Source organism: Ascaphus truei, chromosome 5 (assembly GCF_040206685.1).
Source record: "Ascaphus truei isolate aAscTru1 chromosome 5, aAscTru1.hap1, whole genome shotgun sequence".
Taxonomy (NCBI): Eukaryota; Metazoa; Chordata; class Amphibia; order Anura; family Ascaphidae; genus Ascaphus; species Ascaphus truei.
The window spans coordinates 118,495,891-118,521,883 of record NC_134487.1 but is presented as its reverse complement, the minus strand read 5'-3'; the positions used below and the strand labels follow the sequence as shown (position 1 = coordinate 118,521,883).

Here is a 25,993-nt window from a genome sequence, read left to right as displayed (position 1 = left end):
TCTCTCTCTCTCTCTCTCTCTCCCCCACTCTCTCTCTCTCTCTCTCCCCCCACTCTCTCTCTCTCTCTCTCTCCCCCACACTCTCTCTCACTCCCCCACACTCTCTCTCTCTCCCCCACACTCTCTCTCTCTCCCCCACACTCTCTCTCTCTCCCCACACTCTCTCACACTCGGGATCTGGATATCTTATTTACCCTATATATCTTAACTGCTCTATACTACACTGAAATAACCTATACTGCTTACTTCCAGATCTGACTCAAGCTTCACACTGAAGACATCGGAACCTCCTCCCCCCCCCCCTAACCCAGAAGACAGGTAGGGAACACATCCCCTCCAATGTATAACATTGCCGGAATGAGGGTACCTGGACATTGAGGGACTGCGGATCAGGTAAGATCCCAGGCGGGATTGCTGCTTTAAATATTCTGGCTTTTTTTTCTAGATTCGACATTTATACACACCCACCCTCTCCCACCCTCTCTTTCCCCTCTCCCACCCTCTCTTTCCCTCTCCCACCCTCTCTCTCTCTCTCTCTCTCTCTCTCTCTCTCTCTCCCTCTCTTTCTCCCTCTTTCTCTTTCTCTCTCCCACTCTCTCTTTCTCTCTCTCTCCCCCCACTCCTCTCTCTCTCTCTCCCCCCCCACTCTCTCTCTCTCTCTCTCCCCCCCTCTCTCTCTCTCTCTCTCTCCCCCACTCTCTCTCTCCTCTCTCTCCCCACTCTCTCTCTCTCCCCCACACTCTCTCTCTCTCTCCCCCACACTCTCTCTCTCTCCCCCCACACTCTCTCTCTCTCCCCCACACTCTCTCACACTCGGGATCTGGATATCTTATTTACCCTATATATCTTAACTGCTCTATACTACACTGAAATAACCTATACTGCTTACTTCCAGATCTGACTCAAGCTTCACACTGAAGACATCGGAACTCCTCCCCCCCCCCCCTAACCCAGAAGACAGGTAGGGAACACATCCCCTCCAATGTATAACATTGCCGGAATGAGGGTACCTGGACATTGAGGGACTGCGGATCAGGTAAGATCCCAGGCGGGATTGCTGCTTTAAATATTCTGGCTTTTTTTTCTAGATTCGACATTTATACACACACACACACACACACACACACACACACACACACACACACACACACACACACACACACACACACACACACACACACACACACACACACACACACACACGACTAATTGTAGTATAATGTAATACAATAAATAAACTAATGTCAAAAACGAATGTTCTTACTAGGAATTTGTTTTTTTTAAAATGAGGGACTGGGGGCGGGATTAGAGGTGGGGTTGGGGGCGGGATTAGAGGCGGGACTAGGTGGCGAGTAGATTTTTTGGTTCGGCGAGTAGATTTTTGGGTGATTTGTCAAGCACTGTATATATATATATATATATATATATATATATATATATATATATATATATATATTGGTATTGGTATATAAAAACAATAGGAGGAGGCGACTATGACATTATTATTTTTCCTTATAATTGGCTATTCTAAGTATTATTGCCAGTTGTAAGTTGTTTATTATTTTTATTCTTTTCTGTCAGAAGTTCAATTAAACATATGACATTATGGATCACACCAATACTGAACAGGAGTCTGTTACCCATGGTAGCTCCAATTATGCATTTACCTGTTCAAACAACACAACTAGACTGAAGAAAGCACAATTGGTGTTTGAAAATATATTGGACACAGACAGTGAGGATATAACGGACTCAATGAACCAATTTGTTCGATTGGAGAAGTTATTAATACGTGATACCAGTTTATGGTGGGACATTGTTACTATCGAAAATTACATCAAATCCCAACGAATCCCTAGGGTGTTGCGTATTAAAAAATCAACTACTTTTGGATTTCAGGAGGGGGATTTTGAGACTAGATGGAAGCAGGTACTTTGAAAAAGTGGTAGAAAGGGATATTTCCATTTTGGCTAAGGGTTACCAATTTAACACATTAGGTACAAAGTTTAAAAATTACAATCTTACTAAGGGTGAAAGAGAAGCTTTGAAAGCACTCAAGGATAATAAACAATTGATCATCAAGAATGCAGATAAGGGAGGGGCAGTTGTAGTACAGCATAGGAGCGACTACCACAAGCAGGCATTACGCCAACTTGGGGATACTCTCTCCTATGCTGTACTACCATCTAACTCAACCTTTTTGTTTATGGCTGATATCAGGGAACTCCTTGATGAAGGAACAATCTTGGGAGTACTTAATGAAAATGAAATTAATTTTTTAAACAACATTCGCCCAACCATGGCCGTGTTTCACCATCTCCCAAAGATCCATAAAACGTTGGTCTTCCCTCCTGGGAGACCCATTATTTCCAGCATTGGATCTTTGGGAGATGGTCTGTCACGGTACTTAGAACATTTCTTGCAACCCCTGGCTAGGTCTCTCCCCTCCCCCTTATGGAGTGTGCGCGAGTGGTGGTATGCGCATGACACTATGCTTTTGTCGATCCTTTGGTTATGTATGCTGTCACAGTTAATAAAGTTGCTCTTGTTCAAATTATCAGCAACCAATTGTAGCCGGCGCTGGCTCCAACTATGGAGGAGCGTAAGGCTCATTGGATGGTGACGCATGACATCATTCGTTGGAGCGAATTATGAAGGTACTTTAATGTCATTTTTTAACCATCGTCTATACACCTTGATAAAGGGCACATGGCCCGAAAGGCATAGGTACGTTTTTTTGTATATGGGGTCTTTAATGATCCAATAAAGCTTCTTATTTTTCTAATGTGAGCCTCCTCCAGATTTGTGGCAGTGCTCTGCCCTATTTCTATTTTTGTCTGTGTAATCAAAGCAGGTTTGTGAAACGTTACTATACTTTGTGTGCACACAGTATTTTGTAAAGGTGTTATATTATTACAGATCAATGTACAAAGTCTTTATTGTGATCATTTAACTCCTTCTCAAAGAAAAAAGCATGTAGATTTCTTTTTTTTTCATAGAAAATGTAATTGCAGTGTTATTTCACTGAAAGTAGTGTAATCGGGTACCTTTTGGTGTTTTTAAGATTTTCTACTGTCAATCTGTTTAAAGCTGCCGTTTAAAAAAAAAAAAAATATATATATATATATTTTCCCCATTCAATATGTGCATCAATACAACCTGCACACTGACAAGCGATTAGCTAAGTTGCAGATTGATCCGTTCTCCTGTAATCGAGCGCTTGCTCATGGTTATTTAATTCAGTTCTTGCACGGCATTGTGGGCAATGTAGTTCAGCAATATTATGTGACTGGGCAGTTACTAGATTCAATTGGTGCAATGCTAGAGAGAGGGCGGGGCTCAAGAGCCAGAGCCTATTAGAAGGGGAAGGGGCGGTCACTTTGGAAATGCTTCCTACAATAGAAACATTAAAAATGTCATTACATTTTTTTTTTTAAATGCTACCTGTATTTTCTTATAGTACAGTACAGAACTGATTTATTTAAAACAAAAAACTCACAAGTAGGATATTGCTTGAACTGCTGCTTTAACACTCATGACATCAAACCAAATAGCTATATCTTCTTGTAATAATACAGAACAATGACGATCCTCTGGCACCTTCATTCCCAATATATTCTCTGCAAATTTAGATTTGGACCAGTTTGGAGTACCAATTACATATTCCTACACATAATTATAAACTGTTTTCTCTGTTACACCTACTTGTATAACGCTCATTGAAACACTTAAAACATTGATAAACATAGCATCATGTGAACATTGTTTCTTAGGGCATAGACCTATGTAGGCACAGCAGTTGACAGTTTTCCAAAATAAATGAAAGCTTTTTCTGTTTCTGTATAACCCTCATGTTGCCACTTTCCCCCAGCTGCGCTGGTACCTTTTCATGTAGGCCGATGCAATTGTTCCTTTACATTTCCAGGAAACAGAGCTCGTCATGTTTCCACAAATGAAAATCATAATGTGCTTAAATATAGTCATTGGTTAAGTTCGAAGAGGCTTAGGCTTTTCAATCCGCTTGAGCCATTTCTTTAAACCATAAACTGTCATGTAAAATCAAGAAGATTTGCAATGCCTCCATTAAAGCATTGGTTGGTGATCAGAAGCCTGTGTGAACATTGAGCACAGCTGTCACAATGCAAAACCTTTCCCTACAGAAAGGCCACACTAGCATTGCAGGCATTCATTTAGGACTTCCCAAATCGTTCATAAGGCCGTGGCACATCATTTTCAAGATATCCAAATGATTGCCATGTTATGTGCAACTAGACACCACATTAATGTCAACGCAAACCTAAGAAACATAAAAGGCAACTTGTTGAAGGCCACATAGTTGATTAGGACAGCATATAACCAATCTGAAGATGTGATCATACAGTACTTGACAACTCTACACATTTAGCACATAAACGCCTAATTCTTAGCAGAAAATATACTAATGTTTTATGTTCTCCCTTTTAAAAGTCTACTCAAAGCAAAAATGGGTTGAATGTGACATTTCTGAAGACAGAGATCCAGACCCTGAAATAAGGTTTTTGCAATAGAGGGAGAGAAAGAGATAAAGGGAGAGAAAGAGATAAAGGAAGAGAAAAAGAGGCTGAAACCTCCAAATAAGACTTTTGCAATAAAGGGTTAAAGAGGGACAGGGGAAGAAAACGAGAGCAGCTGTGAGGCTGAAACACCAGCCACCCCCCCCCCCCCAGAGATTTGTAGTTGTTTTTTGCTGGTTTTGACACAAAAATAACCTCCTCTTACCCCCTGTGACTCACTTTGCTGTGACTCGGGCAGGGACTTTTCTTAGACCTGTGGCCAAATAAACATGTGCTTCTCATTTTTTTCCTGTTACCCTCCACATCACACTATAGAGATCCTGTAGGGGTGTGGAGTGTGTTCGCAGGAGAAATAACCCAGTGGACATCTTGTGGTTTGGCATTGTGTAATCTTCGTCACATGTAGGTGGCTTTGTATTTATTTTGCCAATTCTGGTTTTTATTCTCTTCATTTATATGGGGCCTGATGTCTTATTCATTTTTTTTAACGGATTAGAATACAAGTTATGTTTTAGTTTCACTTTTACTTCCTCGCTGTCTCTCCTAGTATATATTCCTGTTAGCCCCACTACCTATTCTGCCACTTTGTTTTTATTTATTCTGGTTATTATCAACCTGTTTTTTATTTTTTAGGTGATTTCGAGCCTATTACTTGCTTTTCTGCGGCTTGACCTATAATGTGAAGAAATTAATTACATATAGCAACGAGGGGGAGAAAGGAGATCCAAATACAGTTGCATAACTGTTTAAGAGCTTTTTCAGACCTATAAAAGGTACAAACATGTGACTGTTTTTACTGAAGGGAGACATCCCATTTAAATATCTAAGTATTGTAAGTAAATATCTAAGAACAAGTCTCCAGCAGGAAATGGGTCAGAGTGGAAATTAGTGCATAATGCAACATATAAAAGGTCTGAGATTTTAACGGAGAGATCAAGTAAAAGTTGAGGGAGAAATGTTTTTGGTTTCTAAAACTCGTTAACCAACATGGCAAATCAAATACAAGATGCAGAGCAAAAAGGATTGTGTCTTAGCATCTGTAAAGTATCATAGTTGAGCGCAGACTGTTTTTCATTATGCATTTGAATACAGATACTACAGTTCAATTCTCAGAAACCGTGAGCTCTGAAAAAAAAGCATGCTGTTGCATTTCATTTGACTGTGGATACTTATTCTATTCATATGTAGAGAAGAACATGCACTAGCAATGCTGTACAACATACATTTACTAACAGTTGACAGAAGAACACAGTCACTCTAAAACAGGGGTTCTTAACCAGGGGTGATTTCCCCCCCCCCAGGGGGTGATTGAAGGGGGCTCAGGGGGTGATTGAAGGGGGCTCAGGGGGTGATTGAGAAGATACTTGGATTTGTTGAAGATTTAATTTTTTGAATATTAAAAATGATCTAAACTCGAGAAACATTTCCATTCTTGATTTGTAACATTTTATTACTTTTATTCTGTTAAAATAACACATGGCTATAAATATAGTGGACCATGTTCATCTCACTGGAACCAGAGCCATACGTCTAAGCCTTGAAGCAGAAAAGGCGTTCGATAGAATAGACTGGGTATTTCTTAGACAAAAAACTACAGAAATTTGGATTCAAAGACTCCTTTCTAGAAGGAATGTGTGCATTATACCAAACCCCGACGGCTCTAGTTAAGCTGCCAGGGAACGGACTGAACCCAATTAGAAATAAGAATGGAACGAGATAGGGTTGCCCATTGACCCCTCTTCTTTTTCCACTAACGATAGAACCCCTAGCTGCAAATATACGAGCAAATGATAATATCCAAGGTATAGTAATTGGAAAAATAAATGATAAAATCTCCCTATTTGCAGATGAAATCATTTTAACATTAGCAAGCCCCCAAATTACTCTACCTAACCTGCAAAGAGCCCTATCAGACTTTGATAAAATTTCAGGGTATAAAATTAATAATGATAAGTCAGAGGCCGTAAATTTGAATCTGCCAGACCTGGAGATTAATTTACTAAAATTGAATTTCAACTACAGCTGGAGTTCCTCTCACATTAAATATCTGGGAGTAAATGTGACCAAGCACTACCAGTCCCTATACCAGAGCAACTACCCACCCCTGTTTGACGGAATCAAAAGGGATTTGGCGAAGTGGCTAGGATACCAGGTTTTGTGGATAGGGAGAATAGTTTCAGTCAAAATGAATATACTCTCTGGGTTAGTATATCACTTTCAGACCCTCCCGGTCCGGATACCTGGATCCGAACTAAAAATATACAAAATAGAATAGTTCACCTTATCTGGCAGGGCAGAAGACCCAGAATCGCTAGGTCAGTTATGCTGACATCAAAATCAGGAGGGGGCATGGTGGTCCAAGATATTTAAAAATATTACCAAGCCGCCCAACTATGGCAAGTGGTGGTTTGGAATGCTGACTCAGCCCAATATTGTTGGTTTGCCATAGAGTCCCAGTACGCCGGAACGACTTCTCTGTTAATGTCCCTGTGGGCCCCTGATAAGAAGGATCTGCAGGCAAAGGCGTTTGAGCTAGGTCCGATTAGATGCACCTGGGAGACTTGGACCAAGTCCAAGGACAAATTTAATCTCACGTCACCCACCTCATCTCACTTTTCAACAACCTCAGTTTCCCCCCCAGGATGTGACGCCAAACAATTCGACCAATTAAGGCAAAGATTATTAGGGCAATTGCCGATCTATTAAATAATGGGAAATTTCTCAGCTTCCAAAAGCTTCAAATTAAATATGAAGAGCCAGACTTCCATATGTTTAAATAACTTCAAATTAGACATTTCCTACAAAAAAATCACGGCAAAGCTAGAATTCTCCCCTCTCAAGCTTTGAGCAACTGTGTTAAAGAGGCGTGTACCAAAAAGGCCTGATCACAAGAATATATGCTGGCCTTGAGGCTTTGGTAAACAATCCCGACAATGACTACATGCTGAAATGGGCGGCCGATTTAAATATGGAAATTGATAGAGATGATTGGGAGGATATTTGGGAGTTTGCCGCAAAGACCTCTATATGTACCACTATCAAAGAAAATATATAGAAGATTCTTTATTATTGGTACCTCACCACAAGCCGACTGAGGAAAATCTACCCTCTGGTATCTGATCTGTGCTGGAGGTTGCTGTGGATAAAGAGGTGATATGGTGTACATTTGGAGGACATGTCCAGCGATCCAGAAATTCTGGACCATGGTCCAAATAATTATTAAGGATACAAAAGATTTGTCCATCCCTGTGGACCCTTTGACTTTCCTACTGGCAAAACCAGTTGAGGACGTGGATCGTCCTATGAGACGGCTAATATAATTTATACTGACGGCGGCTAGTTGTACCGTGGCAGCCTCTTGGAAGACGACAGCCTGTCGAAAAAAGAATAAACGAGGTGACGCTAATAGAAAAATGACGGCTTTCTTAAAGCAGTCGACCAGTCGACTGATGAATTTTACAGAACGTGGGAACCATGGCTGGGACAGTGAACTGAATTGCACAGTCAAGAAAGTTACGGATTAAAGTACTAATAGGATAAAAACTGATCGGGTTAACTACCTGAAGTCTAAACCGAACCGAAGTCTTGCAAAAGGAGACCTTGAACACAACCTCCCCAATGATTCATGGGATACTTTAATTAATAAGAGGATCTTATTTGACAATAAATGGGTTGGCTAGGGCAGACGTGGGGGCACAGGGGGGCCACCGGCCCTCCCCACCGACCTACCCACCCAGTTCCGCCTCTCTTTCTTCCCTCTTTTCATGCCCTTCCAATAAGGGCACAAACTCAACAGTTCTTCCCCCCCCACCAACTGACTGTAACTCATGCACACACCTCAAAATGTATGGATAATACTAGGCTTCAACATGGTGTGACTAAAAGTAAAACACTGTTTTGCCAACTCAATTTGTAATTGTAAAGTATTCTTGTATGTTTCTGTTTTTAATGTCACTGGATGATGTTTATTATATGCTTCTCCAATAAAAATATTTGAAACAAAAAAAAAAATTACACATGGCTGATACATCATGTGAAAGCTCATCTCCAGCCACATAAATGTGTGGATCCCTATCGACCACGCATTATTTTCCATCTCTGTTTGTTACATGTACTTACTAAAAAAAAAAAAAAAAAAAAAAGAGAGAGAGCCCTATAAAAAAAAAAAAAAAGTGTTTTTTACCCTGTTCTCGCAGAACGAGCCTTCTCTGCTTTGATTTCCTTCGCGACCACTTATTTGTGTGAATCAGGTTTTCCCCCTTCGGTTGACATTAAAACCAAGGCTAGGAACTTGCTGAATGCAAGCCACGATATGAGTCTTGCCTTATCGAAAACTGTCCCTCGTTTCCAGATTTTAATTGATAAAAAAACAACAGCGTCCTCATGAATTTTTGGTGCTTTTAATTTTTTTGTTAACAATTTCAGGTTTCTTTTTGTTCAGGTTTCGTAGCATTAAATTATATTTTTATCCAACTACTAGTGTTTTTGCTTTGTACCGATGTTGAGTATGTCCTTATTCCTTTTGCTGGCATATTAAATCAAGATATTGAAATGGTACCGGTACGTCATATATATATATATATATATATATATATATATATATATATATATATATATATATATATATGAAATTATTGGTTTGGGGTGATTGGGACCTTGTTGGTCCCTAAAAGGTGATTTAAGGTACAAAAGGATAAGACCCGCTGCTCTAGAAGTAAGAGCTCCGACCATAAACATGTTAAGGGATTTCCTTCTGTAAAGAGCTTAGGCGGTGTCCATGCTGCCGAAGACCGCGTGGAAGCGTGCGCGCGTGGCATGATCACATTGCCTTATGGCATTGATCGCGCCCATTGACCGCGTGTGCGACAGTAGGAGGGTGCGCGCGGTGCACGAGGAATCAGTTCAAACTGATTCCTCGGGGCGACGGGCAGGTCACAGGCACGCTCCTAGATAAGCTCCCACGGCGCGTCTGCCTTGTCCACAAAACGCAACCCGCTTCATATGGGTGAAGTCACGCACGCGCCTCTGCGCGGTCCAAGCCTGAATGGACGCAGCCTTAGTATGTGAGCAGCAAAGCAGCGAGAGATCCAATTGTGAAAGCAAAGTGGTAGCACCGAGGTACCAAGACTAGGAAGTATAAATACAAAGTTTACTTTTCAGATAACCCTCTATTGAAGTAAAAGTAAGCAGTTTCATTAAAACATGAGAAATGTACAATCGTTATTATATAAAAGCAACCGAAAAGGGATGTCATCTTGGAATGGGACATTTGGTCGCGGAAAAACGGCCGCTGGTGCTTCGCCGAGACTCCCCATGCTGCCGCAGCCGTTCCACCGCCCGCTTATAAGGCAAGTTTAATTACGGTTTAGGGTAGCAGGTTAATGTAAGGGATGTTAGTACTAGGGGTTGGGGGTTAATTTAAGGTGTTTAAGGGTAAGGGTTTAGGGTAGGGGGTTTTAGGGTAAGGGCATAGTGTAGGGGGTTTTAGAGTAAGGGCGTAGGGTAGGGGTTTTAGGGTAAGGGATTTTAGGGATACGGGCTTAGGGTAGGGGTTTTTAAGGTAAGGGCTTAGGGTAGGGAGTTTTAGACCAAGGGCAGAGGTTTTAGGGTAAGGGCTTTGGGTAGGGGTTTTAGGGTAAGGTAGCTTCCGGCAGCGGGGTACGTTGCGGCAAAGCACCAGCGGCCATTTGGTCACAGCGAAATGACCGTGACCAAATCGCCTAGACCGTGTAATCTCATATAGAAAATGGCTATCCGAATATCAAAACACTTATTGTCATAAGAAGAAAATGTAATTATTAAGCCCCAATAATTTAACATTTTGTACTTCCTAATGTGTGTTGGATGCCCAAATTCTATCTAGTTTATAGATTCTTTTTCAATACAAGATTTATTATTTAGTGCTCACTTGGTCTTCAAAACTATTTCCTCCACCTCAAGTATAAATCTTTCCCCTTCCCTTCAGTGTATGGGTTAAAACAGATCATGAGTATTCCAGGAATCCAACACGCATACATCTGTTAGTCACTTCTTGCTGAAAGAAACTTGCAGGCTACTGTAACTCCAGCCCCTAACAAATAGTCACTTACTGGTATTGTGTGGGAGTTGCATGGTTAATTATTTCTTGCATCATTTTCCCATTTCTTGTACATTATTTCATATGTTGCATAGCCAGCAAACAAGCTCACACTGGTGAGACCCAAAAGGTCGAAACAGCCACCATCTGTCTGTAAGTAGGTTTACTGGTTATGCACTTCTTTAACCCTGGCTGTGCTGAAAAACGGTGTAATACGGCAGGAATAAACTCACAGGGGTCCACAATTCGAGAATTCTGCGCTTGTGCCGTCATGAAAGTCTTATAAGAAAACCAATAACTTTGCTGTTAGGCGCACGGAGTCACTCCCCAGTCTCCTGAATGAGATAACCCAAAGGGTATATACCTCAGAAAAAACGGAAAAAAATATGCACACAGTGCACCAGGGATCAGCGTGAATCAAATATTTATTCAGATCTCACAAGATCTAACAGGCTAAAATACCATTAGTATTTTAGTAATAGTTAGTTTGTTACTGTGCCTCAGTCTGGTAATCAGTTACAGTGCGAGATCAAAAAATTGCATTAAAAAAAAAATAACTGCGTGCAATTGATATTTTCCCAATTTCAACCTACTTTGATTAAGTTCACAAAACGATTCATCCGCACCATCTATTTCTGTTTTATTGATCCTAAAAAAGGCTAGATTTTATTGTTAAAGGGATTTTTTTATTTAAAAAAAAAAAAAAAGCCATGTCATTGTGCTGCAATGGGTCACTCAGAGCGCACATATTAAGTTACTTGATAATGTCAGTTTATGCATGTGTTCATATACATAACACAAGAACTAACTCGCATCAGCTACATCTCTATCATATCGTGTGATCTTATTATAGGGCATTATACTATATCCATTTTCTATCTGAATAGGTGTAGAGACACTATATCGTGCACCTATTCTTTAGTCATTGTGACAGATCCAGTACCAGTACACCTACCAGTGTTTACTTTGGATCCGATTGTGCGTCAATTTTCGTTTTTTTTAATACCCATTTTTTATTAGATATTGTAAATAAAATTGCTTTTAACCACTTCATAAACATCCAGACCGTGGCTGAGTGCCCATTCTGGGTTGCTTTGTCTCTATTCAGTATATACCTATACCTTACCCGGCGGAGCACCACCACCACAATATACAATAGCTGATGCGGGGGTACCCATTCCAGTACATAAACAAATTAGATATTCGAATTTACAGGCAAAGACGTTATTTGTAAATATATCTGATAAATGAAGCTCTAAGAGGGTATGTCTTTTGAATTTCTCACCTTCAGCTCACCGTGGGTAAAATGGCTTGAATCTTGCCCAAATCACTGAAGGGAGTATTTTTTTTATATGTAGTCAAGTCCCCTATCCTGCCTCCGGTGCGGGGCTCTGCCCGGCTATCGCCGGAGCTCCACGCAATCGGGTGTGAGGGCAGCAATGTTGTTAGGCGCGCATGCGCAGTGTCAGGAGTGCATCGGCCATCTTAGAATGGTTCCGCATATGCAGCAGCGGGACTACATGTCCCAGAATCCTCAGGTGGGAAGGAAATACCACAGGGGACTGTCCCTGCAAATGGGACTCCGGCAGGAGGGGGAACAGGATATCCTCAGCGGGCGGAGAGCCCACGAAGTCAGTCTAGCAGGAGCCGGCAGAGGACGGATGCGTCCAGGGTGCCAGCAGACCCTGGACTAGGCCAGAACTCCGCCCCTAGGCCCCAGTCAGGCCCAGAGACACCCAAATAGCAGTATTGCAGGGGAGGCCCCAGATAGGGACCATTCCCCTTATTAGTGTTGTTGTGCCGGTGGCGGACGGCCACGCGGCGATCTGCGACTTGGGACCAGGCAACATTATCCAAGAACACTTGGGTGAGACACTCCGGCTGGAGCTCACCCCACAAGGAGGATCAGGATCGAGAGATGGGAATTGTGTCAGAGTCCCCTCTGCGTGGGACACGCTCCATCACACCGCGTCAAGTAGCACCTGGGTACTGGAGTACCCATGCAAGTACACAACGTGCACCAACATTTACAGGGGGTAGCGCTACCTCACATTTGGGTGGAATTACTGGGGCGGACACCAGGGGTTAGTGGTGCCACGGCACCCTCAGCACTTTGGGGGAAACACAGTGTTTGGGGACACTGCATTATAGTGTTGATACCTGATTTTGTGTGTTATCTGTGTTTAGTGTTGTGTACAGTAATGATTAGTTACAGCAGCAGCTTCTCGGCGATCCGCTGATACGGTGGCACCGAGAAGGGGGCCGCCATGCTGAATTTAAAATCGCGCATGCGCAGAATGGGCAAGTGCGCCCGGCGCGCATGCGCAGACCGCCAGTTGCGCGCGTACACCGCAGGTTGCAACATGCGCAGAACGGCGAAAATGCCGGTTTGCGCATGCGCAGCACTGAAAATCGCCGGATCTGCTTTTCGGCGATTTTCACTATACGGCGGGCCTCTGGAACGGAACCCGCCATATACCCGGGGCCCTGCTGTATATACATTGTGTGGTGTATTGCTTACTACTGTTTTATTGGTTTCTGTGAGGGGTTAAACCTGCCAATGCTGGGATCCCTCAATGGTGGAGGCGCTGCACGCAAGGAGACAGATCTCACCCCAGGCTCCCAGAAGCGGAGACTTGGGCTTAGTCCATAGAGACTGAAGCCGTGCGGAGGCGCACTGAGGGAAAGCGGTGCTTTCCCTGGCCTTAGAGCGCGCGCCGTCCGTGGACGTGTCTGGGGGCAGGCCAGTTACGTCACGGAGCTGGTTCGCCCTCATTGGGCGAACCGCTCACGTGACCGGCCCTGTGCTCCGGCAAGCGTAGAAACGAAAGATTTCTTAAGACACACGCTTCCGCAGGCGTGCGGAAGTGTGCGCGAGCCCCTGCTAAAGCCGCTCTCATTGCAGCTGCAGGGGCTCAGTGCCGAGCAGCAGCGCGCCTAAGCACGGGTCAGCGCCTAAGCGCTGACCATGCCCGAGGCCTTAGGCCTCCTGTGAGCATACAAGTACAGCAGCATGCGTAGTCACCCGCGTAGTTCCCTTAGGCATAGGGAAAGGGGGCTACATATATTATCAATATTCCACCAAAAATACAATACTGTAATGTAGTAGTAACGGATTATCCAGATTTTAACATGTAGTTGCAATTTGCAAAATTTGTTATGGAGAAATTGAAAAGGCAGGGGAAACACTTTTGCTCATGTAATCCCATGGGCTGTTATAGTGCAAACAAACATTTTTTTTAGGGGGTTTAGTACATCTGCCCATTACAGAGAAAAAGTAGCATGTAAAAACAAGTTCCAACCAGTGATGAGAGCACCACTACAAGTTGCAGTTTTTTTTTAGTTATAGAATTGAAGCAGGGATCTTCCGCTCCAGGGAACCCCTGCTTCAATCCTATAACTAAAAAAAAAGCTTTAGCTGTAGGATTGAAGTAGCACTACAAGTTTCCCCTGAGGAAGTGAGTCATTCACGAAACGCGTAGGGTGTTTTCTGTGAGTTTGATGAATCTGCAGTCTGCAGTGCATCCAGTCTGTGTACGGCGCTAGGCGGAGGGGAAGAGACACTTCCGCGTATGCGTGCACAGTCTGAGATACGAGTGTAGCAGTTTTTGGGACTTTTTGCTGGTACATGGTGTGGAGTATTTACCTATGCGGTGGTATCAACTGAGGTGGCACCCGAGTAGTGGGACGTGCGATGGCAGTACTAATCCCTTGGGGAAGGAAGAATCCACAGCCTGATCCTGCGACCTGTCTGCCAAGAAGGGAGAGGGAGTGGCTCAGTGAGTAAAGACACTGACTAGCACTGAGAGTTTGAAGCAGGGGAGCCTGGTTCAATTCCCGGTGTCAGCTCCTTGTGACCTTGGGCAAGTCACTTTATCTCCTTGTGCCTCAGGCACCAAAACCATAGATTGTAAGCTCTACGGGGCAGGGACCTGTGCCTGCAAAATGTCTCTGTAAAGCGCTTCGTATAATTAGCAGCGCTATACAAGAACATGCTATTATTAAAATTATACAATATCCACAATGCCTGCTTAAACCCTGCTTGTTGTAAGTAGGTTTTCGATTTTTCCCAAACCGGAGCAGTCTATACGTCATTATTCCTGTATATGCTACAATTTATTTATATTGTTTATACATTTTTTAATTAAATTAGTCCATATTTAGCTTATCATCAGGTGTTTGTTCAGCTTTGTGTTTGTTGTTTGACTTGTTTGACTGCGTATGTTGGTCATTTTGGTTTGTTTTTTTTGTCCTATGTTTGTATAATCCTATCAACAGTTATACTGGTATACAGTATGATTGGTTGTTTTATTTTCTTCCACATATTGTGAGACAACCTGCAAGAAACGTCTGAAGGACCTCAGGCTAACAGGACTGGACATTCTATATGGTCAGATACATTTATCTGTCACTTTTTGGATTTGTTTTAGGTGCCGGATTATCTTTTTGCTTTTGTATGTGTATGATTTGATTCATCATTTATTCCTGGCAGCCTTCCTCATAGGTATAAGTTTTATGGGTAATCGCCATTAGTGTATAAGTCACACTAAGTATTTATTTTAGTATTAGCACTATTAGCACAATTTTTTCACACTACAAGTTGGTTTGTTTTTTGATTTTTATATAGTTAAAGGATTGAAGCAGCTTGTCTGCGGAACTGAACTGCATTCATTTCTTCTCCAGGGACCCCCTGCTTCCTGGGATACTTAGCTCCTTAGGGGGTGCCGGGATCTCTTAAGTAGCAGCTTCTACGTGGCTTGTTGGGGCTAACATAATGGCGGCTTTAAATGTCCTGCGTCTTGCAGGCAAATAGCAAGCTGTGATGTCATCCCTTGCGGTTTCCTATTGGCCTACATGACGAGGGACATTGAAACATGAAGGAGATATCGGCACCCTCTACGGCGGCAAATATCTCGGGAAGCAGGGGGTGAAATGAACACAGTTCCGCTCCGAGGACCCCCTGCTTCAATCCTATAAACAGGAAAATAACAATGAACACAAACTTTTAGTGCTGCTTTAGGCTAGTAAATTGACCTTCACATGCTTCAGTTAAACTGAAATTGAGATTTCTAAAGTAGGGAACTGCAAGAAACGCTTGAATGTTCCCCCGCCCCCTCCTAACGATGGATGACAAACACAAAGCATGAGTAAAAACAGTAAATACTTCACTTACAAGACTGTGCAAGGGAGCTGCTGGGATAATAGAATAGTTGAGTTAGAAATTACATTTTCTCTGTGCCTCGTCAGTCATGTAGGTTTCCTGGCTGCCTTAATAAGTAAATAATCAGCACAATGTGATGTACAGGATACTAAAGCAGGGGATAAAGGTTCCCCCCAGATCCCTCCCCCCCATATGACCAATATTAAAAAGGGGCTTCATGTGATCCCCTTTGAAGCAGATTGCCGAGATTGCTTTTTGTATTTTTCTATCCTAGCTGCATAAGATTTTATTTGAATTTGTAGTTTAAAACACCTATGGCAACTCCTCCTGTATGTTCACACTTTCTACACGCCATCTGACAGCATAGCGCTGTTTTCCATGCAAATTTCAAAGTATCTTATCAGAAAAAAATGCAATCTCTCCATCTTCTCAGATAAGGTTCTTTTAAGTTTATTCATATCACGAAGTGAGAAGGGCTCAGCAGTCATATCAATTTCGGGTTTGGGCTCATTTTTAGGAATAAAACGCACAGCTGAAATAAAGTGAGCTAGTAAAAAAAACTATAGGAGGTGAAAACCGACATCGTACTGTACAGTATTATGAAGACATTGTTAAATATATATATATATATATATATATATATATATATATATATATATATATATATATATATACATACATATATATACATACAAGCAGGGGGAGCTTTAAAGGGCAATTTTAACATGTAGCTGTAAGGGGGTTATAAATAAGTATACTTTTTTGAAAAAAAAAAATGTTTTAGACTCAAGAGATTGCTGCAAACCACAGTAATCTCTTATGGGATGACATGTTATAACTAAAACCAAATGGCGATGAGCACTATTATTTTCCAGGATATATGGGAGAAGAAATAGTGGGAGGAAGAGAATGTAAGCGAAGGAAATATGAGAAAGTGGTGGTGTAGAATAACTCCTCCAGACACAGATAACCTGCAAGACATTGCAATGCCCGTGCTTCAACAAAATAGGTTACTGGCGTTTCATTAAGTAGAAGAAAAACATTAGCAAGACAAGTGAAGGACTGTAGCGACACGGTCACCCATCTCAGGAAGGTGGTCTGGATGAATGCATCCCTGCCTGAGGATGCATGAATCACTGACCTAGAAGGTCACACAAACTCTTCTTCTGCTAGTTGTCTGAACTAGTTCCCCTCGCTCAAGTTCTTCCTCTACTTCAGTTCTGATAGATATTTACAAACACTGATCCGAGAGAAGAGAAATAGATGCCATAAGAGAAATAGAGGGGTGCACCATATATGCTTTCAAAGACCTGTGGCTATGTAATATCTATTCACCAAGTGGGATGTGGCAGAATAAATTATACAGTAAAAGCACCTAAAGGTGCGTTCTGTTGACGCTATAAGTGATAAATGAAATTTCTGGAGACGTAACTTTTCCCTTTCAGTTCAGGGAAAATTACATTAAAGTTTTAATTCACTGGAGGAGTAATTTTTATTTTGTAACTGAAACGTTTTAATACATTATTGATAAAAGAAGCGATACTAATAATATATAACGGATTATCCACAAATCACAAGTACTGAAGACGTAATTTGCAAAACAACTAAAGCATGAAAATATTTACTAATACTGTACAATGTAGAGCTAACACTTTTGCTGAAAACACCTGATGGCACAGGTAGGGCCTTGTGAATCTACTCATAATCTAGTTCTGGGACTTTTCTCCTGGTCCCCATGGTACCAGTAATACCATGCACAGAGCAATATCAGCAAGTAGTAAGCCAACAATGCTTTAGTACTGTGCATTAGTCAGTCACCTGCTTGTATACATACATCTCACAGAGACGGCAAAACTTCAATACAACAGTAGAAAGTGTTGCTGGTGACTTATCTGTGTCTTTCTCCATTACCAACCACACTCCCTCCCCCTTAGTTAGGCTGCGTCCATGGTGCCCGCGCGGCGTCACGCTCGCCTGTAGCTGGAGCGATACACGGCCTGCAGAATTGCGCGACAGAGGGCATGCTGGAAGGTGTTCCCGTGACGTCACATGAGCGGTCCGCCCTCATTGGCTGAACTGCGCACGTGACCCGGCCGTCGCGCAGCAAAATCAAATTTATTTGATTCCTCGCGCCCCGTCGCACAGTCTCTGGTCCCGCTCATTGCCGTACGGCATTTTGATCACGCGGTCGCTATAACCATGGATGCGGCCTTAGTAATGCTTCAAACTCCAAGGCAGAAAGCAGTATAAACGGGACTCATTAGGACAATACATGTACAAGAACAGGAGAAGATACAAACATATAAATAAAATACTGTGTTCAGAAATGAGGAATCCGAGGTGAGCGGAAGGCGCTATAGGAGAACCAACCAGTGAGGGAGCACCACTAGGTAGAGAAGAGATGGAAAAGGTCACAGAGCCATGTCAGTATTGAACAGAAGACTTGTGGAGAACAAGAAGTAAATTAGATTTAATGAAGCAACAAAGTGTATCTAAATAAAATAAGAAAAAATAAACTTAAACTAATTCTTTTTTGGCTACCCAAGGTGATGTCTAAAGTTTAAATATGATTTCCCCATTTATTTAGAGAAAACATATTAAAGAAATTAAATTAGTGAGCATGGATTATTTCAACCCTCAAAAATAAAATGTTGGCGATTACTGGAGGTATAATATATAGTGTGGCAGCATAAAATATTTTAGGATAATGTATATTTTTAAATAGGGCTGTGGCATGCTTATTTTTGCTCTGGTGTAAGTATCTGTCTGGTTGGTCCCTGGGTAGCATAGGAACAACATGTCTATGCAACATGTTGCATTAGAAGGTTCATATCCAATGGAACAAAAATGACATGTAAAATAAAGCTGTCGAGCATGGATTGAAATTCTTGATTCAATTTAGATGCCGTGCACCGTCTCATGTATCTAATTTTGGTCTTCAAGATGACAGACATGAACTGTTTCACTGTATCTGTTCACCAATCTTTGACAAGTAATGCACTCTCATTTGTGAAGCTTGAACAAGTGTGGCATGATTCCTATAAAACAATGATTCCCAACAGGGGGTTCGGGACACCAACAGGGTTTGTAAGGTGTCTCCAAGGAGTGAATCAATTAGAAAAACAAAAAAAACCTTTCCCCTCTTCTCACCCATGCAGTCTGCACAGACGAGGCCTGATTAAGTGCGTGTTCTCCTCAGGAGCTCATGACACTATACTACTTGGTATCAATCTAACAGTTTTGCTAGCAATAATTTAATGAGTAGGCAATTAGATGAATTCATAAGGGGTTCGAAGAACAAATATTTTCTAGCAAGGGGTAGACAATGTAAACAATGTTGGAAAATAATTAAAATATCTTTAAGTGAAACAACCATGGCTGAATGTTTTCGCTTGGTTGCAATTCTGATATACGTTGGGATGTCCAATTTGTTTAACTCTTCCTTCTGTAGAAGACTAATGTGATAGTCTAGCAATGTTTCTGAACCTCTCCTCGGGACACCGCAACCAAGCTACTGTATGTTTTAGGGATAACCAGCTAGTCAGACACTAACAAATAAGATATGCTCAACCTGTGCACTTTGTAATTCATTGATTATTCATAAACCCCAGTCTGCCTGGGGTGTTCTGATGAGTGGGTTAGAAATTACTGGTCAACAAATTAATACCTGGAACGGTTACTTTGAATCATTTAGGGTATTTTTTGCAAAAAGGATGTTTTTTAATTCTGGCTACACCTTCAGGATTCACAGCTATTCTTGTCCCCACATTGCAAGAAAAAGTATGTTTAATTCCTGTAATCTATTCCTACCTAATCCACACATAGGAAAGACATACTACACTATATTGTGTTTTTTATATATTTTTTCGTCACAAATCACTGCGCTCCCTTAAGGTTGAAAATCAAGGCAACCAGAGAAAGCTCCGCCATTCAACTTGTTTACTGACCTTCAGGACCTCTGCTCAATTTCTCTTCAGAGCTCACATAACTGGCACCCTCAATTAACAGAAACCGTATTATTTTATTGGATTTTAGTCTCCACACTGATGATCCAAAAGATATATACTGCAAGTCACAAACTCTCTGGATGTCATGATATTGCTAGACAACTAGTTTTTGATAGCAACCACAAGCACAGTCTCCCAGTAGACCTCATTACAAATTGTAACTACTTGGACTCGAGCTCTGCCACAAAAGGTACTATGGTCTGACCACACAAATCATGGAAGCTTCTCGATTTCAACTTCGAACATCAACTAAACCAACAAAGAAAACGCAGAGAACGTACAAATCCCATGAACTGCTGGACCCTGGACATCATCCTCACAGAGACATTTCCTCACTTTTTGAAACCTACAACAATTTAGCAAGCATTGCAGGAGTCAAAATGCTGCCCTATGACCAAGCCACAGCCAGAAAAAACAGAACCGCTGATTCTCTCCTGATTTATAAGCACTCAAATGCAAAACAAGCAAATCCAGTGAAAAATTAACCACAAGACTCCTCTAAGGTTGTACAACATGAAGACCAAGCTTGCCAAGAGAGCCTACCTGGCAACAAAGGTAGAAAAAGCAGAGAACTCCATTTAAAAAAAAAAAGATATATGTATAGTGAGCTTCCTTGACTCCTTGTTTATTAAAGGTGCAGGATAAATGGGAGACAATGGTAAAATGCCTGAGTAACAGTGAGACATTCAGAGGCACAGACATTGTAAAAATGTATTGTTTTCTTTCTAGCTAAGAAATTTAGGTATTTCCCTTGAGGGAGAAGGGAAAGCATGATAAAACGCTGTGGTCAGCGTGAAACACGTTAGGCTATTTTGTGTTGGACCCATGTCCACTATTTTAATAGATGTTTTTGCAATAAAGCTTGGAGATTTTTAAGATTGATCCGTTTGGGACCTTATCTGTGACGACTTCAACTTCGTCTCCCTGCACGGAGTGCTACGTCATCATGTTTTCGTTCAATTCTCATTTGATGAGCTGTTGGAAGCTCGGACGCCAGGGCTCACACCATGAGCCATGTGGTAAAACTGCATACAAACTGAACTTTGGACCTACAGTACGAGTACCTCAGTTGAAGGCTAAAGTGTTTCAGGGGTTATAAAGCACCAAGGAATCACCTATATTTTGCATAATTGTAGCAGCTGACTTGTAATGCCTTCTTACCTTCTCCGAACATCAACAGAGACAGAGTATTGTAAGGATCTCTTTAAGATTACTGTGAGGTTAGATGACAGCATGGATGGGAAACTTGCTAAATCAAAACGTGACGTATACTAGTCCACATATTGGTGATACTTTAAGTAATGGTTTCTTCAAGACGAAAGGGTTTTGAGGGGCTTGACGTGGATAACGTGTGTGCTAAAAATGTAAGTAACATTAGACACTTCTATGCCTGTGGATATACGTACGAAAATGAACTACAAGCAGCAAAATCATAAAATGCATTCAAAATGGAAATATAAAAACAACTTACCATTTTCTGGGTGGGTTTTCTTAAGTGAATCTATAAGAGTACTGACAGCTTTTAAAACAAATATGATTTCCGTTACACGCTGCCTAAAAATCCAAACATAAACTTCCATTAATTATAATGAGCATGTTTTACAACCTTGGCAAGCACATTACAGTATATGCATTGTGTAAAGGTATTTTCCAAACAGTTTGACAGTAAGCAGAGGCATTTATGTACATGCAGTTCATTCAAGCGAATTAAGTTTACATTTTTCAACAAATGGAACATAAATGTAATTTTTTCAGTACTGTATGACATTGTTTTAATCATATAACCTTCTAATTATATATATATATATATATATATAATATTATATATATATAAAATATTATATTTTATATATATATATATATATATATATATATATGGAACTCTAGTATAGGGCTAAGTAAATATTTTCAAGATCTAAGCCAACAACATATGATGTATATACTGGGTGTATGGGTGTACCATAAAGAAACTGCTCAAGATACCTTTTCTGTAAAAATCCTAACTCTGAAAAGTCCAAAATGCCCTTGAATGTAAAAGAAATATTAAAATAATTAAGGACAAATGACCGCTCATAGTTAACGTAAGAAAATGCTTCAATTATTCTAGAGGGGCAGTGATCAGAGCTGAGTTCTAAAGCTGGGAGTAATAATCTGGGTTTTTATATAGTGCTGACAGGTTATGCACAATGTAAACCAGGCTGAACACAGAGATATAAAGTGACATGGTGTAAATCAAAGATTGAGGTTTACCAGTGCAATAATTATTGTCCATTGTTTTTAATGTATATTTTAACACCAAGATTATATAGAAATGGTATACAAGGTGTTGTCGTGAAACATTTTTTGAAAATGAATAGAAAACCTACTAATACCCATACTGGCACATGGAATGATTTAATAGCAAAGCCGAGGGGGCAGGGTTATGTGCTGGGTACCCATTACAAACATCACAATTTCCTGCAATAAATTCAATTGCATTCAATTGCCTTTTCGGCACAGTGAGTAAAGACACTGACTGGCACCGAGTTTCAAGCAGGCAAACCTGGTTCAATTCCCAGTGTCGGCTCCTTGTGACCTTGGGCAAGTCACTTTATCTCCCTGTGCCTCAGGCACAAAAAAAACAGATTGACTGTGTCTGCAAAATGTCTCTAAATCTCTACGTAAAACTAGCAGCGCTATACAAGAACAATTATTATTATTATTAATAAGGTACGTTATGATGAAGATATGTGCAATATTTCTGTTCTTTCTTTAGTCACTTATCTGTTTAGTGATGGGGCACAATTAACAAGTTCCCCAATTAAATTATAAGCGCTTTGATAGAGACTAGAAATAGACTGTGGAACAGCACGATCTAACTCCGGTTCTCAAGGGCCAGAAACAGGCCAGGTTCTCAGGATATTCCTGCTTCAGCACAGGTGGCTCAATCAGTGGCTCAGTCATTAGGGGGTTTATTATTTTGCAATATGTGGCATCTTCTTTTCATGCATTATTGTTTGTATCCTTGATGGGGTGCTGGTGTAATTTAGAAGTATATTAATTTTATTACAAGCATATTTCCAAGGTGCAGACAGAGGAAAATAGATCAATAGATATACAGTATTTGTCTGAAAATGTAACTGTGCTCCAGCAGCGTTTTTTTCAAGATGGGTGTTGAATAAACATAAGTTTGAGGAATTATAAATGTATATGGAAAACTATGCTTACCTTGGCAGGGGACATTTACCACTCAATCTTTCATCATCTATATAACGGCGTAGGACATCTTGGGATCTCTTTAAGAGCACAGAGAGTGCCATTCTAGAGATATATCCTTCTTGTGGTGTGGTTACTTTATTGCTGAATGAAAACTGGAGCAGTGTCTCAAAGCACACTTTTGAAAACTCTTCCCGCATCCTAATATCTATTTCTGCTTCTGCAAAAACAGGAATCCGAAGTTTAGTGAGTATTGGAAAACAATGGGTTTACCATCGTAAAAAACAATCAAATTAATAAATAAACACCAACTTATTTTGCAAGTGGACTAATAGTACTGTATTAGGATAGAGTTCGGAATCACTGTGAAATAACATCACATGAACTATGGAATGCACAATCTGTCTGCAATAAACATACAGCTACTATATACTTGACATTCATTTTCAACGCCCCCCCCCCCCCCTCCATCCAAGTCCATTAGGGGCCAGCTGTGCAGCTAGACTAAACTCCAAGCTAACACCCCCTAACATCCTCGCCCCCAAACCTAAATGGGATCAGCTGAGGGCTGGACCCAACTCCACCTTGAGGCATACTCTGTTGCACAATGTGCAGCCACTTTACCCTTTGTTCCAAAATTGCCCCTCATTCCCTCTAGATTGTACACTCTCAAGAGCAGAGGCCTCATTACCTTTTCTATCCGTTTGACATACCAAATTACGACAAACATGCACAATCAGTTTGTGTCATTTATATAACTTTGTACCCCCATTGTACCTTGCTATGGAATATGTTGGCAATTAACAAGTAAACAATAATAATAACAAGTTACTTCTGATGTTGCATATTATTTCAAAACCTTTTCTTTAAAACATTGTGGTAATTTCCATTTGTATACCCAGAATTCCCTGCAACTATAGTGGATCTGGTATGTGTGTGCTCCCCATCTATTTGAGACAGGTTTAAAAACCTGTGTGTCATTAAATAGCTATACACAAATACATTCAAATCTTCAACATGACATACAGCATAAAATATTTCAATGATAAATAAGGAATAATTTGTAACAGTGAAAGGTTGCACACTGTGATTAGTATTTTTTTAGCCATGATCACCTGGCATCCGATTCAAAAAGAATCAGAACCGGTATTCCCACCCATCCTTACAAGTGCCTTCAGCACACATGAACCTGTCCGTAATCACTATGGTCTTAAATGTCCAGACAATTAAGGCAATGCCAAGGAATCTAAATCACCCACCAGTCTTACCTGTCCAGAGTTTTAAAAACTCATAGACCGTACCACCATTATAACTAAATGCCTTATTTTTTTTATCCCCCATGTAAATAATAGTTTAATCCCTTTGCTGCTAAAAGGGCCAGCAATACAACTATCAAAGGGTTCCACTGGCCGACATGGTTGGACTAGTTTGCGTATAGCGAGTAATAGCATTGAAACTTCAATTTTACAGAATGCATTCACTGATGCATTTATACAGCAATATCTATCAGCCGCTTCATATGGAGACAGCAAAGGAAATGTGCAGCACAACAGTACTAAATGGATTACAAGGATAATGCATTATTGAAATTCAGGAAATCTTCACTAAATGTTGTCAAAAATCCGTAAGACAAAATGTCAGATAAGAGTAGCAAGGTCCCTGATGTATTAAATAAATCAAACTTGGCCTTTTTCATAATTGGAACATGCTTAATTGTGAAATCCATGTTTTCAGTTTGTGGGTCTTAAATTGTGATTTTTTTTTCTTAAACTACATTATGATTCAACCAGATTACTGCAATTTTGGGAATTTTCTTTCCTCAGTCATTTGTTCATGGATAACCGTTACAGAAACCAGATAGTGCGTGTTCTGCAATATTTGGTTGTGCTTTCAGATTAAACTAGTCATTCTACGGAGACCATATTAAATGAAGAAACAACTGTAAAAATGTTACTGAAAGAATTATATATGTATATCTTTATTGATATAGTGCCCGCACTGTACAAAAGAGACAATACAACGCAGGGAATTACAATACAATATGTGCAACAAACAAAATCAAACCATAGAAAAAGAAATCCCTGCCTCGGAGAGCTTACAATCCAAGTGTTAAGTTCGGAGACTTACTCCCTCACCTGCTGTCTCAATAAGGGCAGTAGATGGCAGTGCTTGGGCACAATGGTTGGTAGGAGCGAGTGTGGGTGTGGGACAGTAGCCATTAAACTGGGCTATTGAAATGCTTCATTTAAGATGTGCTTCATTTTAAGGTTTGACAAAAAGGTAGGGCGAGAGGGTGCTTGGAGTATATAGAGTGTGAGGGAGTTCCACAGGTAAGGGGCAGTGAAGGAAAACGGTATAAGGTGGTGACGCAGATCAGTAGAGGTGAAAGGGGTGGAAAGGAGACAGTTATGAGCAGAGTGCAGGTAACGACATATTAAAGCTGAAACAGATGTAGCAGACGTTATTTTCCCCTGTTAACGCACACAAATTGCATTAAAGCTGCAGTTCAGTCAATATCCTACATGTGTGTTTTTTTTAATAAATCAATTCTGTAGTAAGAAAAAATACTTTTAGCAATTTCTGTTTTTTTAAAAAAAACTTTGAAAGAGCAATTTTCTTGTATTCTATTTTAACAACCATTTACTAAGGCACTGCCCCTTCATGTCCTGTCACAAGCCCTGGCACACCCCTTTGTCAGCCCTGCCCTCCCTCTTGCACATGTCAGTGCAGGAGTGCTCATGAATATTCATGAACTTCCACTGAGTGACAGAAGCAGAGGAAAAACATATCCCATATCTAAAGATTTCGCCAATCAATACATGGAGAACGAATTGACTGGCAGCTATACAGTTCTTTAGGTAATTAGAGATTGCCCACATGAAACTATTGAATTAAAAAAAAAAAAAAAAAAAAAAATTAAAAAAAAAAAATCTGAACTGCAGCATTAAATAGCACCTGTGTTTTTAATCATTTTTCTCAATGGCATTACTGTTAAATAACA

At 40.8% G+C, this 25,993-nt stretch overlaps 2 protein-coding genes across 2 annotated transcripts in view; one reads left to right on the top strand and one right to left on the bottom strand.

The window, feature by feature from the left end:
* RPS16 (ribosomal protein S16) overlaps positions 1-25,993 on the top strand; it is a 243,444-nt gene that overhangs the window by 69,097 nt on the left and 148,354 nt on the right. The gene's annotated exons all lie outside the window — the stretch shown is intronic.
* The window catches only part of MON2 (MON2 regulator of endosome-to-Golgi trafficking), a 148,047-nt gene that overhangs the window by 8,064 nt on the left and 113,990 nt on the right, over positions 1-25,993 (bottom strand). Inside the window, 2 exon segments of the mRNA XM_075600518.1 lie at positions 21,269-21,351; positions 23,005-23,212. Coding sequence (XP_075456633.1) covers positions 21,269-21,351; positions 23,005-23,212 — 291 coding nt within the window.